The sequence below is a fragment of the Lagopus muta genome, chromosome 15 (assembly GCF_023343835.1).
Source record: "Lagopus muta isolate bLagMut1 chromosome 15, bLagMut1 primary, whole genome shotgun sequence".
Lineage (NCBI taxonomy): Eukaryota > Metazoa > Chordata > Aves > Galliformes > Phasianidae > Lagopus > Lagopus muta.
The window spans coordinates 13,547,022-13,564,394 of record NC_064447.1 but is presented as its reverse complement, the minus strand read 5'-3'; the positions used below and the strand labels follow the sequence as shown (position 1 = coordinate 13,564,394).

The 17,373-nt window shown below is 47.5% G+C and overlaps 1 protein-coding gene across 2 annotated transcripts in view; it reads left to right on the top strand.

Annotated features, from left to right (window-relative positions):
• Positions 1–1,216: 1,216 nt before the first annotated feature.
• Positions 1,217–17,373, top strand: part of FAM20C (FAM20C golgi associated secretory pathway kinase) — a 55,829-nt gene continuing 39,672 nt past the window's right edge. Inside the window, exons 1-4 of one of the 2 annotated variants that reach the window (XM_048961536.1) lie at positions 1,217–1,335; positions 1,584–2,912; positions 4,472–4,644; positions 13,266–13,344. In XM_048961536.1, the coding sequence (XP_048817493.1) occupies positions 2,392–2,912; positions 4,472–4,644; positions 13,266–13,344 (773 nt within the window). In that variant the 5' untranslated portion in view covers positions 1,217–1,335; positions 1,584–2,391. Of the gene's footprint in view, positions 1,336–1,398; positions 2,913–4,471; positions 4,645–13,265; positions 13,345–17,373 lie in introns of those variants that run through there. The other variant, XM_048961537.1, reaches the window with a different exon arrangement.

Genomic DNA, 17,373 nt, shown 5'->3' with positions numbered 1-17,373 from the left:
CCAACCTTTGTTTCCTGGTCTTTTTTTTTATTATTATTATTTTTTGCCCCTTAGAGAAGCTGTGAGTTCCCTTCTGCAGAGCGGAGTGCTGCTGTCAGCACACGGATGTGTTCCAGGGGAGCACAGTGTGCCCTGCAGGAGCTCCCAGTGAGGGAATGGTGCTTGATGGATCCTCAGGTAAAAAATACTTCTGAAGGGGGGAAGGCAATATTTAATGTTGGTTAATCCTGAGAAAAACGAGCCATCCCAATCAGCTTTGAGAGGATTGTGTGCAAAGAATTTCACTCAGAGGATGGTGATGCACTGGTGATGCCCAAGGAGGCTGTGGATGCCCCGTCCCTGGAGGCATTCAAGGCCACGCTGGATGTGGCTCTGGGCAGCCTGGTCTGCTGGTTGGTGACCTGCACACAGCAGGGGGTTGGAACTGGATGAGCACTGTGCTCCTTTTCAACCCAGGCCATTCCGTGATTCCATGTAAAGGTGGTGGTGGCTGGGCAGAAGCATGTACCTTTATCTCTCCTGCTGCAGCCCCACATAATGTTATTGAGCCTCGCTAAGGAGCACAGGAGCCTCGTGCCACACACAAAGCCAGCAGTCCGGAGCACACCCGACCACCCGCCCACCCCACCCCGGCCGCAGCGAACCATCCCTTCCTCCAGCACCCACTCCCACCACCCGCCGGGCGCTGCCCTGGGGCCAGCAGCACCAGCAGGCAGAGAGCAGATTACCTCGGGATTATCACAACCCACGGGACGAGGGATTACAAAAAACCGCCGGTCCTGAGGAAGCAGCGCGCGGCGCTCCGCCCTGACTTTGCTACGGCGCGAGGGGAGCCGCGTGCCGCCCTGCAGCCCCGGCAATGACGGAGCACAACCGGCGCCCCCAGCACAGCCCGCAGCACTTCGCGTGCAACACTTTGCAACGTTATTGCAGATTCCCCTCTCAGCCACCGCTCGGTTATTGTATTCTTCTGCTTCTTCTTTTTTTTTTTTTTTAATGTTTTATTAATATATATATATATATTTAATTTTACTTTGCAAACCTTTGTGGAACAGACGCCCTCTCCTTGCTCCGGTTGGAGCTGCAGTAGAATGAAAGGGGGGGTGGGGGTGGGGGTGGGAAGGAGGGAGGAGAGGAGGAGAAAAAAAATAAAACACTTTTGGTTGAGGTTTTCCTGTTACTATCACTGTAGCGTTTATTTAGCCAATCTCCTAACTGTGACGTGAGGAAGGCAGGAATCATGGCTCGCTCATAATATTTAACACACCCACTGGAAGCTGGAGCTGCAGAGCTACCCGTCCAACCCGTCTCCAGAACCCAGTGTGGCTGAAAGAGGTTTCCACTCTTGCACCTGCCAAGCAGCTCTCCCCCTCTCCCCCTTTCCCCCCCCCCCCCTCCCTTCCTCTCTTCCTTTCTCTAAAGGCAGATCTGTAGGACCCAGCAGAGATCAAAGCCGGGACCTCTTTGCTATAAAGAACCGCTACCGAATTCTATTAGTTTCTTTCCTCTAATCCTCCTCCCCGCCCTCCCCCCCCCCCCCCTTCTTTTTTTTTCCTGTGCCATATTTAACCTTTATGTTGCAGTTGTGCCATCCGACAGTTTTGCAGCCAAAAAAAACCCAACCCACGCCAAAGGCAAAGCGCAGCTCGGATACAGCAGCCACCCCGGCTAGATCTCAGCTGAGCGCTCATCTCTCCCGAGCGGCGGACAAAGCGATGGATGAAGGAACTGGAACCGCTCGGAGAAAATGATTTTGCAGCCAATGTTCTTAAGCAGTCTCACAGAAGAGAGGGAGCGAGCGGAGAGCGCTTCTGCTGCATCACTGGGCGCATTCAAAGGAAGGAGTCAGCGTTTCCTGCACTGCCAAACGTTATGGATGATTTTTTTCCTTCTGTCGCCTTTCCGTACAGGTTTTCTTAATATTCTTCTTTCCCCCCTCCTTCCCGTCATTTTTTGAACGATGATGATTTAATCGCAGCCAGCCTCAGACGCCGGTTTCTCCTTCAGAACCAGCTCTCGCTGTTTGTTGTGATCCCCGTAATAAAAAGCGAGAGAAACCGCGAACAGATGGCTCTAGATATCGCAATGCCGCTGGCTTTGTTTTCCTATTGATTTTAAAGGCTCCTTTTTCCCATTTTTTTTTCCCCGATTTTTTTTTCCCTCCCCCCCTCCCAAGTTCTTGATGATACTGAGAAATGAGGACCTATCGCTTTTAGCCTGTTTCTGTCGCGGCGCCTATGGAGATAACTTTATTGACTTGATCGTTCGCTGCCCGACCCGCCAGCAGAGCGCCGGAGCCCCGGGGGGGGCGGAAGACCCGCGCCCGCTGCCGGCCGACCCCGCCGCCTCCCCTCCTTCCCTCCCCCGCTAATTCATCAGCCGCTCCCGGCCATGAAAATGCTCCTGGTCCGCAAGTTCCGGGTGCTGATCCTCATGGTGTTCCTCGTCGCCTGCACCATGCACATCATGATCGACCTGCTGCCTCGCCTGGAGCGCCGCGGAGCCGAGAACCGCCCGGGCTGCTCCTGCCCTCCGCCCGCCGCGCCGCCCCGCGCCGCCCCGCGCTGGCCCAGCAAACACACGCTGCGGATCCTGCAGGACTTCAGCGCCGAGCCGGCCTCCAACCTCTCCTCGCAATCGCGGGAGGCGGCGGAGCGGGCGGCGGGCGGCGGAGGGGACGCGGCGGCGGCGGCGGCGGCGGGCGGGGAGGGGGGGGCGGCGGGGCGGCCTCGGCGGCTCATCGCTCCCGGAGCCCCGCGCCCGCCGCCCCCCGCCCATGCCGCGCCGCTGGCCGCCCTCTTCCAGCACCCGCTGTACCGCGCCGCCCTGCCCCCGCTGGCCGACGGCGACCTCCTCTTCAATGTCAACAGCGACATCAGGTTCAACCCGCGGGCGGCCGAGCAGAGCGAGTGGTGAGGATCGGGGCGGGGGGGGGGGGGAGGAGGGAGGGTGCGGGGTCGGGGCGGAACGCGGCGCGGTGCTGCCCTGCGGCGCGGCCTTTTTGAGGGGCTGTTCCCGAAGAATTGGTGTCACGGCTCGGGGTTAAAGGGAGGGATTCGGGTGTCGGGGGGGCGAGAAAGGGAGCGGAACCGTCTGCAGGCGTCAGCGGTTGTTTTCCTTCCAAATTTGCCCTGAAATACGGGACGTAACGCAGCAGTGCCGGGAGCAGAGGGTCCCCACGATGCTGCCTGCAGCTGCAGCCAAAGGCAGATGCTAGTGGAAAAGCAGTGTGAGGCCAGGCTCAGGGACAGCACGACCCCCCTGCCCCGCACCTTCTCATTTGCAGGGGCTGAGCAGTTCGTCCTGCCACCAGCAGCCACACTTTTCTCCAAAGTGAGGTCTAATGTCACAAAGTTCTGCCTCCGGGCTTTGATCAGAGCTCCAGTTTTCACCCTCAGTTAATTCCTGGTGTCCTGGCACCTCAGCAGCTCTCCAGCCTTCAGAGCGCTCCATTGCCTCTGCAAATGGTTTGTTGGCTGGTGAGAAACACTGGGAAATCTCAATGAGTGAGAAATCCAAAGGCTTGTCTAATCCAACAGCACCCTCTTCCAAACACGCTGACATTGTAGTGTTTAAACAGCTGCATTGTACTGTGCAAAAGCTCTGTGAAGCTGCAGAGCAGCCAGCAGGATCTGAACATTCAGAGGGAGAGGATAAATATCTCTGATTTCTATCCCCTGCATGTGTCAGCGGTCTGGGCTCTTCTGCTTAACAGAAGAGGCTGTGAAGGGGAAAACCTGACAAAGTTCTGGTTTCCCTGAGAAAAAAAGAAAAACAGCCACAAATGTCAGAACACTGAATGATGGCTAAAAGCATGGGGGACCTTTGGGTGGGAGAAATGTAGCTGTGTCCCATAGGTGGAAGGCCACAACACAGCTGCTGCTGTGTGTTTGCCCCCTAAGTTCCCCCAGCAGACATGAAATGTAGCACTCACGTGTCATTCTCACAGTCCTTTTCTGTATCAGTATGGTGCTGCTAAGGAAGGGGTGACCTACCCCAAGTTAGTTGCTCTTTAGCAGCAGGCTCAGTTGAGCTGGTTTCTTCTTATTCTTCCTGATTAAAAGGAAGGAGTGGGAACATTGGGTCCGACAGGTCAGGTTTCTGCTGAACCTACTTCCAGCCCCAGCTCTGTTAAATAAAACTTGAGGATGATGCTTTCCTTTGAGTCCAACTTGTAAGAGACATTTGTAACACAATGCAATCTAAACACAACATTGCAGCTCCACATTTCGGCTGTGTAAGGGCCTCTGTGAGTGCTCAGTTATGTCACTGTCAGTTTTGCTCCTGACTTGCATGGGCTTCAAATCAGGCATGAAGAGTGGAGGTGCCAATCCGGCTTCCCCCACCCACAGGGCTCTCCCTCCCCAGCCCCATTTCTTGGTGTCTGCTACAAACTGTAATGTTATTTCTTTCTCCTCATTTATGGCTTTTTTTTTCTTCCCCTCTTTCCCATGTTTGTTTTTGGTGGTAGGCATAATGAAGGGAATGAAGAGTTTTTGCCAACTGGAGAAACCTCCATAGACTCCTACCCAAACTGGTTAAAATTCCACATTGGCATCAACCGGTACGAGCTGTATTCCAGGCATAACCCTGCAATCGAGGCTTTACTACAAGACCTGGTCTCCCAGAAGATCACCAGTGTTGGTACGTTTGGGCATTAATGGCTTTTATGGCTATTTGCTTGTAGTTCAGATCTCGCTGCTGTTTGAATATTAATGGCTGTTTTGCACGACTTCTCTCTGTGCCTACAACATTGCTTTCTGACTTCTGGACTCATTTTCCTTGTTAAACATAAGGAGATATTGCCAGCTCTGTATCACCTGAATAATTGAAAAGTCTGCCAGGAAAGCAAGCCCCATTCATTTCTGATGTCCTCCGATTATCAGGCTGAAAGCGCCCTGTTCAAAAAAAAAAAAGGAAGAAAAGGTTAATGAAAAAATCACAGCCAAAAGCAGATAGCATCCTGCCTGAGCAAAGCATCTGCTGCTTGCTGGTCATTATTTCAGGCTGTGTCTGGAGGGAGGGGAGCAGCAATGAGCCCTGCAGCCATGCAGGGAGCATCGAACGCGGGGGCTCGGAGGGGCTGCATCCCCCTGGGCACAGCTCAGCTCTGCTTGTTCCACTCGAAAGTCCACAACAGGGATGTGCTCCTGTCAGCCTTTGGCTCTGGTTAAACAAGGTGACAGAGTTTGTTGTTGTTTTTTTTTTTTCTCGGGGGCTGTTTAATGACAGCATGTGTCTCTTCGAATTTAGCTGCAGAGCTGCACAGGGAGCGAAAAAACCCGCAGTCTGAATGAAAGCCCTGCGCTGCTAAACAAGCACAGCCCGTGGGCTGCAGGGGCAGAGCTGCACAACCACCGGCCTCCGAGAAAATGGAGAGCCTTGTGCTGACCACAGAACTGCTAAGTCTGTTTCAGGGGCATGAAATAGCAGCTCTGTAAAAGTGCTGATTGCACGGAGCCACTGCGGGATGAGGTCACCAGGTCTTTAACCCCACGAGGCAAGAATTCCCCTGGCTTCAGCAGGAAATGGTCCCTGCAAGAATAGCACCCGTAGGCCTATGGCTGACATTTCCATCACGTGAATCCCAGTGGCTGCTGAGCAGAACTAAGGGAGCTCCTCGGTCACCAGGAATGGGCTGAACACAGATAGCCAGGGTGGGGGAAAGACAGGATGCCCCGGGAGATCAGGTGAAAGTACGGCTGTGCCCTGGATGAGTGCATGGCTGGGAGCTCTGCTCTGAGCTCTGAGGAGTGGAAGCCTGCTGCTGCAGTGCATAGTGCCCAGCTGCTGCCCTGCAGGTGGGGGGACAGGGACCGGGGGACAGCTGGGCTTGAGAAAGAGGACAAACACAGGCTCGTTCTCTGTCCCTACAGCTCTGGATTGGAATGATTAATTAAGGAGCACAGGTGTGATGGCTAAGCCGTGCATTCTCCCATCTCTGGCTCAGAGCTGGCACTGCAGGCAGCAGCACGCTGCCAGTGCTTTGCCCCGCACGCACACAGTGATTCCTGCGGTAGCAGTGATGTGTGAGCAGAGTCTGAGCCAGCTTTTTTCAGCATTAGCATTGCTCTGTGAGCGCATCCTTTGGCAGAGAAGAAGTGCTCTGCCCTTCCCTGCCCTGAGCAGTGAGCGGGCTGTGCCCGGGTTCTTGCAGTGGGGATGCTCAGCCAAACTGCCCTCTGGCTCAGCTGCTGAGGTTCACACAAAACACATCAGCCCCAGCCATGATTTGGACTGAGTGGCTGCTGAGTGTCCCTTCTGCAGAGCAGTGAGATGGTTAAGGTTGATGTAGGGATGCTCAAGAAGGGAGATGGGAAGGAGAAATAATAGGTTAGCGCTCACTCTTTGCTCAATTTGAGCTTCTGGGCATGTTGCTTAACCTCTCTATGCTTCAGTTAACCTAGCAGCAGCATTGTTATAATAAAAAATAGGAGTGAAATCCTGACAGTGGTGACGTAAGTGGAAGTTTTGTCATTGGCTTCCCTGAGGCCATGATTTCACCAATGCGTCGTAAGGATGTGTCATGAGGTTTTCATTAATTATGGTTTCGATAGAGCTTTGAGATCCATGTGGAGAAAAGGCCAGAGCCCGCAGAGGAGGACTGATGATTAACAGCCATTTCCTATGGGACTGTCTCTTTGCTAATGTTTGAACAAGTTGGGGCCTCTTATGCCCCTACATGAAAGCACAGAACTGTGGTTTCTATCAGCGATTCAGTATTACTTCCATAAGCTGAAATATGAAGTACATTTGATAGAAGTATCAGTCACTGTGGGAACTGGGCAGCAATCCCAACTTAACATTGAGCTGAGAGGGGGAAGACGACTTCTGCCTCTGCCCAGCTCAAGAAGCCAGATAGAATGGAGCTGGGAGCTTCCATAGCCTCTGTGGGGCTTCGGGGTTCTCGGTTGGGTTGCAAAGCAAGAAGAGCATCTTGCTAATATACTTCTTTCAATCCATCTTTTATTTCCCGTCGCAAATTCTTTGGATGTTTAAAAATATGTTTTAAAATAACATCTGCCATTTTTCAGCTTTACTGCAGAGCCACAGCAGGGATTCAAAAGCATGTAAGCTGATTAATAAAGAGTAATATATTTGACCAAAGGACATTTATAGGACTTTCACAGTCTTTTGAATATTCCTCCATATTTTCCAATTGGACTGTGCTTTTCTTTATCCTCTTTGCTCTCTGTTCATTTTTATTTTATTTTTTTATTATTTTCTGAGGCAGCAGCAAAGATTCCAGGTTAGAAGTAAAAATAAATGGGACTCTTTGTAGCACCCAATCTTCAGGCTCCTTTTTGTAAGTAGGACAATTAAATACCCAGGCTTACATGCATTAGATGAAACGGGATATTGCTCTATCCAGTCTTTTCCCAGCGTTCAGATTGTGGCTCTAATAGAATTAGGTGATTTGCCGTGTGGGTTTTTGATACCTCCAGTAATTAGATCCGAACTGCAGCTGAACAGCTTTCTTCACCACGTCGCACTTTCCCTGCTCCCTTTGCATTATTTATGGAGGAGAGTGGTGACCAGATTGATCCTGCCCCATCTATCAGCACTGCTCACACGGCTCCGTAATGTGCAGCGTTGTTTTAAAATGAAAACGGTGACAGAAGCAATTCCCAAGAGCAGGGAGCACCAAGGTGACATTTTCTTGATGTTAAAGTTTAAATGGAACAAAAGCATGGATGGGAAGGAGAGCGTCGCATTCAGCTCCCACAGTGACACCTAGAGCTGGCCTTGAAAAGGACAAGGTTACCCAGAGCTTTGAAGCTGAGGATGTGTTCTGTGCCCTGCATCAGCAGATGCAGCTCCTACTCATTCTGAGCAGCATAAAGGGATAGCTCTTAATTTGATTTAATTCAGTGAAAATTTCCCCCTGCCATAAATAGGAGCCTGGAGAGAATTGTTTTCCACTGAGCACCAAATTCCAATTTGCAGAGGAAGCACACGCACAGGCAACTGCGTGCTTCCTTTGCCTTTCAGAACTGTTTATTGCACGCATCAATAATAGCCATGCTTATTAGATATTCTCTTGCATATTTACAAAACGGCTGTGCATAATTGCGCGGTGCTGTCAGCAGTTTAACAACAAATACAGCATGGTGCATTGTAGATCTTCATCTCTCATGTGTTCCTGTCCCAGAGAGCTGTGCTGAAGGACTGTGGTTGAGCAGAACAGGCTTGGGTGATCTCTGGGTTGAGTGAGTTGGGTTTGAGTTTTTGATTCTTTACATTCTCTGGCTGGAAAGATTTGGAAACATAGCTGACTGGTTCATTTCTGAACCTGCAGTGCCTTCAGTTTGTGCAGGCAGTGATGAGGCAGTAAGCATGAGGTTGCTCATGCAGTGAAGGAGTGCTGCAATTCAGCAAGGTGGACTCTGTTTCAACTCAGGAAAAAGAAAAGAAAAAAGACAGTAGGCAGTAAATACTAAACCTAAACTCTGGCGCTGAAGGAAATTATAAAAATTTCATCAAAGGAAAGGGAAAAGTGCTGCTGAAAACGTAATGCAATGTAGCACCATTGATTTACTGTATAAGGAAACAGTGAATCAGCCAAGAGTCAACAGATTGATTAAATGTACAATTCCAGATGAAAAGAAAGGACTTACAGTGTACAACAAAGCCACTGAATGGTTTCACAGATCTCTTCCCTGTCAGAAATCTTTACTATCTTGACTAAAGCAAGAAAGGTCTTTAAAAACAAGTTAGCAGGATTGGCTGATCAAGAACAAATTAAGAGATGATGATGGTTTGAACTCGATTTGAAATCTATTCTGTGCAGCTTGTGTGGGGCCATGTCTTTAGCCTGGGGCAGAATACTGCTTGTTAAAGCCAGTCATAGAGTCATAGAATCACAGAATGGTTTGGGTTGGAAGGGACCTGTAGGACCATCTAGCTCCAACCCTGTGCTATAGGCAGGGACACCTCCCGCTAGATCAGTCAACACGTTCATGCTAGATTTAAGCTTGAATAGGATATTAAAATACGATCTGAATGGATCTGAACATCTATTTCAGACATCTGCTCATCTTTTTGACTTTGACTTTGGTTTTGACTGGATTGTGTTGCTCAGGCATTAGCACTGCATAAATAACCAAAACAAAGTGTTCAGAGGTCCTTTTGGAGCTCTCACTTTCCATCAGAAAACCATATAGGCAAGAGTTATCATGCAGCAAAACTGAACTGGAAATCCAGATCAATTCCTTTTGGGTCAAATCACACTGGCCAACACTGGATCTCTACTGAGTCTGTACTGGATGATTTAGAAGAGGGGATAGAAACCATGTAGCATACAGGTGTAAAAATAGGCTTGAAAGATGATAGGCAGTGTACCTTTTACACTGGTGGTATCTGTGGATCAGGAGGGAAATTCATTGGGAAGTCTTGTATTGATGAGTTTTCAGAAGGAGGAGGAGGGGACGGGATGGAAGAATAGCAGACATGGCGTGTAGCTATGTCAAAAAACTCATTAGGTGCAAATACTGAAGGCATTTTTAGAGGCATGATTCAAAGTCCATCATAGAAAACAGAAAGAATCTCTCTGATTTCACTGATTTTGGACAGACCCTCCAGGAGAAGGATATCTCAGGGGATTTTTTGCAAAGCCTCCTAAACTTGGGAAGATTTCTAATCACGACCAAAAGATCTTGCCCTGGGTTAAGAGGAAAGTTTAATGCTGCATTCCCTTTCTTTCTATTTTGGGGAAAAGGAAAGATTTTTAATTGCCCGGAGGTAAAATAGCAACGGTTCTATTGGGATTTGGTTTGAACACTGTGCCAGTACGTTCAGATGCTGCAGAAGAGGGAATTTGAAGTATTCCTTTTCCAGAGCTGCTCTTGTTACAGCATCTTCAGAAACCTTAAAAAAAACAAACAAACATGAAATCAGAGTTTGACTAGAGGCTCCCTTTGGAATCAGAACAGCATGACATTGTGAGACCTTTTAAAAATTATATAAGCTTGCTGATCATAGACAAGACAGATTGCAATGGCGTAGCATCTTCCAGTTCCTTGAAAAATTGTGTATTCTGCTCCAGGGAATTATAAATTCTTCAGAAACGTTCTTAATGGGCAGTAGGTGACAGCACAAGGACATCTGCAGATAAGCAAACACTGTTTGTCCAGGATAAGTTCCTGGAAGATGACGTGGCTACTGCTGTTTGCCTGGGATGACCAAAGGGATGTATTTAACTGAGGTTTGAGCAGGAAAGAAACACAGCTTAGAAAAGGAGAGAGAAGCCAGTAGTCTACTGTAACAGTAAGGGTCAAGGAATGTAATCAGGCCTGGAAGTCCTGGTGAGTCATCTCCAGTGAGACCTGCTCTTCTCCAATTGCACCCCCATGATTTGGGCACCTTCCTCAGGCTCTGCTCCCCATTCTACTTTATTTAGAGATGCATTAAGGATCTTATGGGGTTCAGCAGGATAGTCTGGGCTCAGCACTCTGTGTTTCCCTCTCTTTAGGGAGGGAACATTAGGTGTTAGACTTGCTGCAATCTTTGAATCTCCTCTGCCCTGTCCAATGACTAGCTGAAGTGGGAATGTCTGGAGCCTAGAGAACATGGAGGGCAGCCAACATGGAGCTCATGTGGCATTGGCCACAGTGCCTTTGGCTGCCAGCATACTTTCTCACAAGGCCCCATGCAACGCTGCTCCCATTGATGTCACCCTCTGTTTTGGAAGGGCCCAAAGTTTTCTCCTGGCAGCAGCAGTGGGAGAGCATCCCAGCCAAACTTCAGTTGGGTTGAGGCTACTATTGCAACCAATTCAGACAATACAAAGGATGGATCTAAGAAGACCAAGAGATGCTTTTGTCTTACTTCAGCTCAGTTCTTTCTGACAGGAAACCAGGCCTCTGTGTCTCATGGAAGAATTATGCTGAATTGTTAATCTTCTTCATATATTCCCCCTTCTCGGTGATGACACACTCTCTGTTGAGTTCAGCTGCTAACAAAATCATTATCTGTCGAGTGGCTTCAATTTGCTGAGAAACCAGTCAGCTTAATCCATCTGATACTTTGTGCTTAGAAATAGGCATACTGGAACATCCTTTTTTTCTTCTTTGCATTTCTGTGGTTTCCCAAAGCCTTGGCTTCCCAGCTGTACCTCAAAATAGGCTCTGTCCTTCCCACTTCTGTGATGGGCTTACAGGATATTTGCTGTATTTTGGACTTATATGGCTCAAGGAGGAGAGGAAGCCAGAGTCTAAGCCCTAAGCTATTCATAATTCAACCAAAAAGCATACATTATGTAAATTTTAAAGAAAAAAACATGCAGTTTTCGTTTGTTGCGATCAGTTTGCAACCAGCTGTACTGAGATTGGTGAGCTAGGGAGGTTTATACCTGGCAGAAGGGACAAAGTTCTGCCCTTTGATCCCAAGATACATTGCTGACCTAACTGAAGGCATCCCACATGAATAGGGTTGCAATTAAAGGTTATGCCTTAAAAAGGCAGGCAAACTCTGCTCCTTTGGCAGCAGCTGGGCTGGGATGTTCATGGAATGGCGGGGGGTCTGTGTGGGTCTTTGTAGGCATGAGGCAAGGGCAGCTCCAGCTGCCTGCCCGCTATCCAAAGCAAGAAAAAACATTTCCAGAGCGCGTGGCTGAGCTGTGATGTTCCTGGGGCAGCATATGTATGGTTTGGATGTATGTTTGCTGTTCCTCATTGCCTTCAGGCTCTGGGCTTGGCAGAAAAAAATGCCTATATCTTCCTTCAGGTGCAGATCAACTGACATGCTTTGCACAAGAGAGAGAGTTTGGTACATGAAAACCACATGCTTCTGCTTTACCTGTTCAGTGCAAGTTATTTAATGCCCTTTAATTACTAATTATTTATTTGTTCCTTTGGGATTGACTGGTAATGCAAGAGAGGGCAGGGGTCAGCAAAACAGCAAGGCAGGAGGGATTTTTGTTCTAAGGGAAGTGTAATCACACTGACCAGATTTACACAGCATTTTGTTGCAAAAAAACATGGATTACAAGGGCTGAAAGAGAGCTGTTGACCTACCAGTAATATGGCATGGAGAGGAGCAATTAAAAAGGTTGTGCAGCTAGTGGCACTGCTTAGAGAAAGAGGATGTGCAGGTTATGTGGGTTGAACAAGGGTAGCTCAAAGCCAAAATTGACGGAGCGAGGCAACCTGACATTCGTAGCGTTCTGCAGCCGACACAGGTTTTTTCAGAACTGCAAAGAAAGGGATTGATGATGTGATCATTTGTGGGAAGCATTTTGAAAGGACTGACTCATCTCCACAGATAGGGCTGTGGTGGCTCTCCCAGCACAGAAGTGAGTGAAAGAGTTAGAGCATGGGTTATTTCATTTGTTCAGAGCAGTTTTGATTGAGATGGTGAAAAAGCAGCTGGTTTGCCAAAGTGTATGTTTACCTTTTTCAGTAAACTTCTCATCAAGTAAAATGCATTTTAGGAACTCTTACATCAAAATAAAAAAGGCTCTGACTTTAAAAACACTGTAATCTGGCTGTAAACATGATATTGTTCAAGTTGTACAGATTGGTATGAACGAATGTCAGTCTTAAATTCCCATGAGCTCCCAGCTGGGATGTGAATTCAGTGTCTGAGCTGTTGGCCCCATGTGCATGGAGTGGACTGCAGCCCCTGCCCTCCCCACACAGCCAGTGACCCTCTGCACACCTCTGCTGTCCTCTGCAACCACCGTGGGGTCTCCTGAAAGTTAGTGGATAATTCTGGATAAATCTCCATTGTGCAGAAAGGAGGTGGATTTACATACTGCTCAGCAGCAATGATTAAAATCGCAGCAGAGATCAGAGGCTGCTCCAGTATCTGCTCATACTTTTAATTAAGCAGATGTCTGCTGCGCATCGGACCATAATCCCAGCTACAGCTGGCTTTGAAACCATCCTATCTGCCTTCCCAGTGTGTACCAAGAAGTCCCAAAGTAGTTGAAGATGGAGAAAACAGGACTCCAGTGAGCTGTTCCCACACCCGCTCCTCAGTCAGGGTGCTTAGAGCCCACCATGGATCTACCATGACCAGCTGAAGAACACAAAGACGTGTCAGAGAGTACCATCCATTTTTAGTCCTGGCCAGCAGCACCAGGCTCTCCCCTGTTCTGCAACCACTGAATAATCTGTTATCCAGTTAGGATTGCCCTGCTTAGTGCTCAGATGCCGCAGTGCTGCGTTTGGTACAGAGCAGAGGTGTGTGCTTTCATTTCAAGGAAGCTGAATGTAAGTAGATCCATATGTAGCATTTTAAAGGGGTTTTGCTTTTTCCCACAGCAATGAAGTCAGGAGGCACCCAACTGAAGCTGATCATGACGTTCCAGAATTATGGACAAGCACTGTTCAAGCCAATGAAGTAAGTGAAATACCGTCTGGCTGCATTGTATAGCCTGTTGCCTAATTCAAAGCCATTAGGAATTTGGTCAGTATTGCTCGAGGTTGGTGGGGCTGATTGGCTAGGCTGGCTGCTCAGTGTAGGGCTGTAGGGTGTATGGTAACCTTGCCCTGCCAGGCTGGGCTTCGGAGCTTATATTTCAGATGCATTTTATTTTTCTCAGGAGTGTTACTCATTCTGATCTCTGTGGAGTCTCCCATCATAAATATAGGGTGTTCTCAGTATTTCTTTTTTATGTAAATGTATTCTGCAGGTCTGAGCTTTATCTAATGTCAGTTCTCCTCTGGAATATGACCACATGTGGGAGATGGCTCCAAATAGTTTTGGGAAGACCTGAATAGTATTTGTCTGATTAATTATAATTCAATCCACTGGTTGTCTGTATTGAAGAGCTGAGTTAGTCATTTGACTGTGGCAGTGCTGACTGAAATGTGTTCATTTGAGTGTGATGCTGCAAGGTAATAGATCTGGAGACAAGGGGAAGGGCTGGGATGAGGCAGTGATGATTTGCACCTTCATCAAGCTGGCCAGATCCCACTGAGATCACAGAGGTTATTCAAGCATAAAGGAGAAGTAAAAGAGTTCCAAACCCTGACCTCTGTGTTTGTGTTGTAATAAGGAAAATGACTGTGCTTGTTGTAGATGGCTTAGCAAAGATTCTGGGTGTTGCAAAATGTTTAATGAAGCTACTCAATATCTGTGTCAAGGGTACCACTGGAATAATAAATTCATTTCCTTCTTTTGTTCCCACTGAGGAGAAGATACATTAATTATCTCTAGGATGCCCATAAAGGAGTAAAGCAGTTCAGAATGAGTGGTTTGGAATACATACTGGCATTGTGTTATGGCTCTAGTGGGGAACACGGCTCGTGGGGTAAGCTGCTGGTTGGGGGCTGAGATAAATTCCCAGTTTTACTGCAGATTTTGCTGTAGACTGACCTCAGACAAGTACAGACTTCACTTGATCTTATTTGACTGCCAGAAGGGACAAATAATTGGTTCCTGCTTGCTTCAACTCAAGCCTGAGCAGGAGCTCACCTTGTGTGCATTTATCCTGGGGTTTACATGGAAATCCTTTGAGTTTCCAGGCACAAGGATATTGTGCAAAAGCAAGATGCCTCCATGTTATTGCCCACATTACACACAAATTTCTCCATGTGTCTGGTGGGTCCCTAATTCATGGGAAGAGTTCAGAGGAATCAGAGATATCAGATCAAAGGGAAAGTGCTATCTGAGAGTATCTACTCCAACATCCTCCCTTTCTCTGCCTCTGCTCTGAATCCTCAGGTCATCAGATCATCAGTCCATGGGTCCAACCCCTACATTTGCAAGTTTGGTGCATTTGAGCACAATTCCTATTTGTTTCCCATCCTCCATGGCAAACCAAGAACTGGGCACATCTAGGGAGCCTTTAAGAACAAGAAAGAATCATGGTTGTGCAGTTGGCTTTTTACATAGGGTGTGATTTGTTTCTTCTCCATTTGCTGAGATACAGATAATTTCAATCTCTATCTTTGGTATGACATTGTAATTTTGGGAATGCTAATGAGGTTAAATCAAAAGTTTACTGCTTCTACCCTGCCTTGGCAAGATGATGGATGACAATAGATGTATAGCCACTTTCCTGTACAGAAGCAATTACTACCATCCACCAGCACAACAACAAAAGATGATGATGTCTTAATCATTCCCTTTGCTTAAAGCGAAGGGCAGCAATATCTTATTTCCTCCCTGATCTCTGCATTAAATACACATCTGGAAAAAGCAGCTTTAGAACATTCAGCATCTGTGTTCCCAGGCACCACACCTTACAGCAGTAATGCTGCTTTGTGTTGATCATTGCCAAAGCACATTAGTGATTTTGAATAAGAATGTTTGCAAGCATTTGTCTTCATTCTGGTAACAGTGAGCAGGGAGCCAGATGCTCGCCTAGTGTAAATCTTCTGAGCTCCTTTGGCATCTGGTGCCATTGGCCTCTTTCACTAACTTACAGAAATGTTTGTAGCATCATTTCTTGATATGGAAATAAGCAGCCCAGAACTGAAAACAAGCAAGCAAACAAAAAACTCAGGCTTTTAAAGCAATGAGACTTCTTGTAGGACCTTACTGAGCACACAGTTTCTGGTGCTCCTTTTCTGCAGGGTGCCCCCCTGATCCAGGCTTCACACAGCTGGCTGTGCCTTCCCAGTGCAGCGCACCAGGGGAAACTGACAAATCAGGGCCATATCTCCTAAATATACTTTTGTCACAGCACTGATGGTGTGAAGGGTGTTTAAAAAAATAAATTAATTAGAGAAGCATGAAACCTGACCTTCTGTGATCAGCTGGTCGATGGATGCACTTGAGAGCCAGGAGGTTCCCACGCAGTACGTCCTGTGTGTTTCAGTTGTCACTGTGCAGTCAGCTCCATGGCTTTTTGTAGTAGCAGAAATTATGTTTTTCTCTCTCTGGAGCTGATAAGGCCCTTCATACAAGCAATCTTCACAAATCCCAGGCAACACACTTGTTAAATGGCATGAAGTGCCCAGCTGCAAATGAAAAACCGGAGCTTGAGTTCATCACCTCAGTGCTGTAGAGGAGGCAGTAAGAGTTACATCTCCATACTGAGCTGAACTGCATTACTGATTTTCAGAGAACAGAGCTGGCATCTGAGTATTTCAAGCTTGAACACAACGAAAATTGATAGTCCTGCATTTCTCACCCTGCCTGGAATATGAAGTTCTGATAGCTGAATGTTGTGAGGTCCACAGAGGGTAATGTGCAGGGTGGGCCGGTTTGCTTGGTTTTAATTCGTTTGAACTAGTTGGAAAACTGGTTTTGCTACAGATAACTGCACCTGGCATCCCCTGAACTGAGCTAATGCCTTTTTGAGGAGGATACCTGCACAGCAAGGAGACGAGGGAACCCTTCACAATCACAGCCAGGTATCTGCTCATGAGAGGAGAGGTCTCCATCCTTCAGCAATGCTTTCTGTAGGAGAGCCACAGCAAAATGTCCTCCCTGGGAAGCCTCTTGGAACGTGCAGAACTTGTAGAACTTGTTCTGCCCTGTCCCAGCCCCCTAATTCCACGTTGCATTAATCCAGAGAGTAAGCCAGCTCTGGAAACACCCAGGCGGGCTTTGGAAATGGGAGAAGCAGAATCTGCCTTTGGCACTTCTGTGCTCAGTGCTTGCTGCGCTTGGTGTTAACTGACAGCTCTTCATCTGGTCATCGATTCAGGGTAGTGGAGCAGATGAGAGGCGGGGAGCTTAGCAGTCAGGGAAATGTGATAGTGGTAAATAAAGCCCCATCAGCTGCAATTATTTTATTTATCTGTGGCTCTGCATCTTCATTGCTGAAATAATTGCCCATAAAGGATTGCAGAGGAAGCCAAATCTATTTATAAATCCTATGGCCCACTGTAGATCCCTTTGCTAGTTCCAAATGCATCATAGAAAAAGTGAATATTTGCTAAAACTCCAGGGAAGATTTAATGTATTTGCAATGTATCTTACAGCTAATGTGTAGTTTTATTTAGCTCGTAACACTTCGATCATACAAAATTATTACCAGATGGGACAGGAAAAAAATAGCAGCCTCCTCTTCTCCCATGATTAGCGTGTCTAAATTCATTAGTATTGTAGAGCATTAAAAAAATTATTTATATGATTGCTGATAACTGCAGTCACAGCTTTCTGCATGACTTAGCAGGTAAGGATGGTGTAGAGCCATAAATTCCAAAGGGTTTTGGCTTATTTGTCCAAAAAGAACACGTGCTTTATATTTTTATTTGGTTTCCTTTTGTTCTGTGAGCTGGTGGAGTTGAACAGCTGGCTCAGCAACAAAGCCAACACACTTTTTTTTCCCCAATGCTTTATTCTTGAGGAGGGAGATCCTGCGCCAGCGGTCAGCGTCAGGACTCCTCTCAGTGCCAGGATTTTGAGAGAGGTTTTTACAGTTCCTTATGGAGAAGCCAAATAGAATCGAAAAGCAAATGGTATCTTGTGATA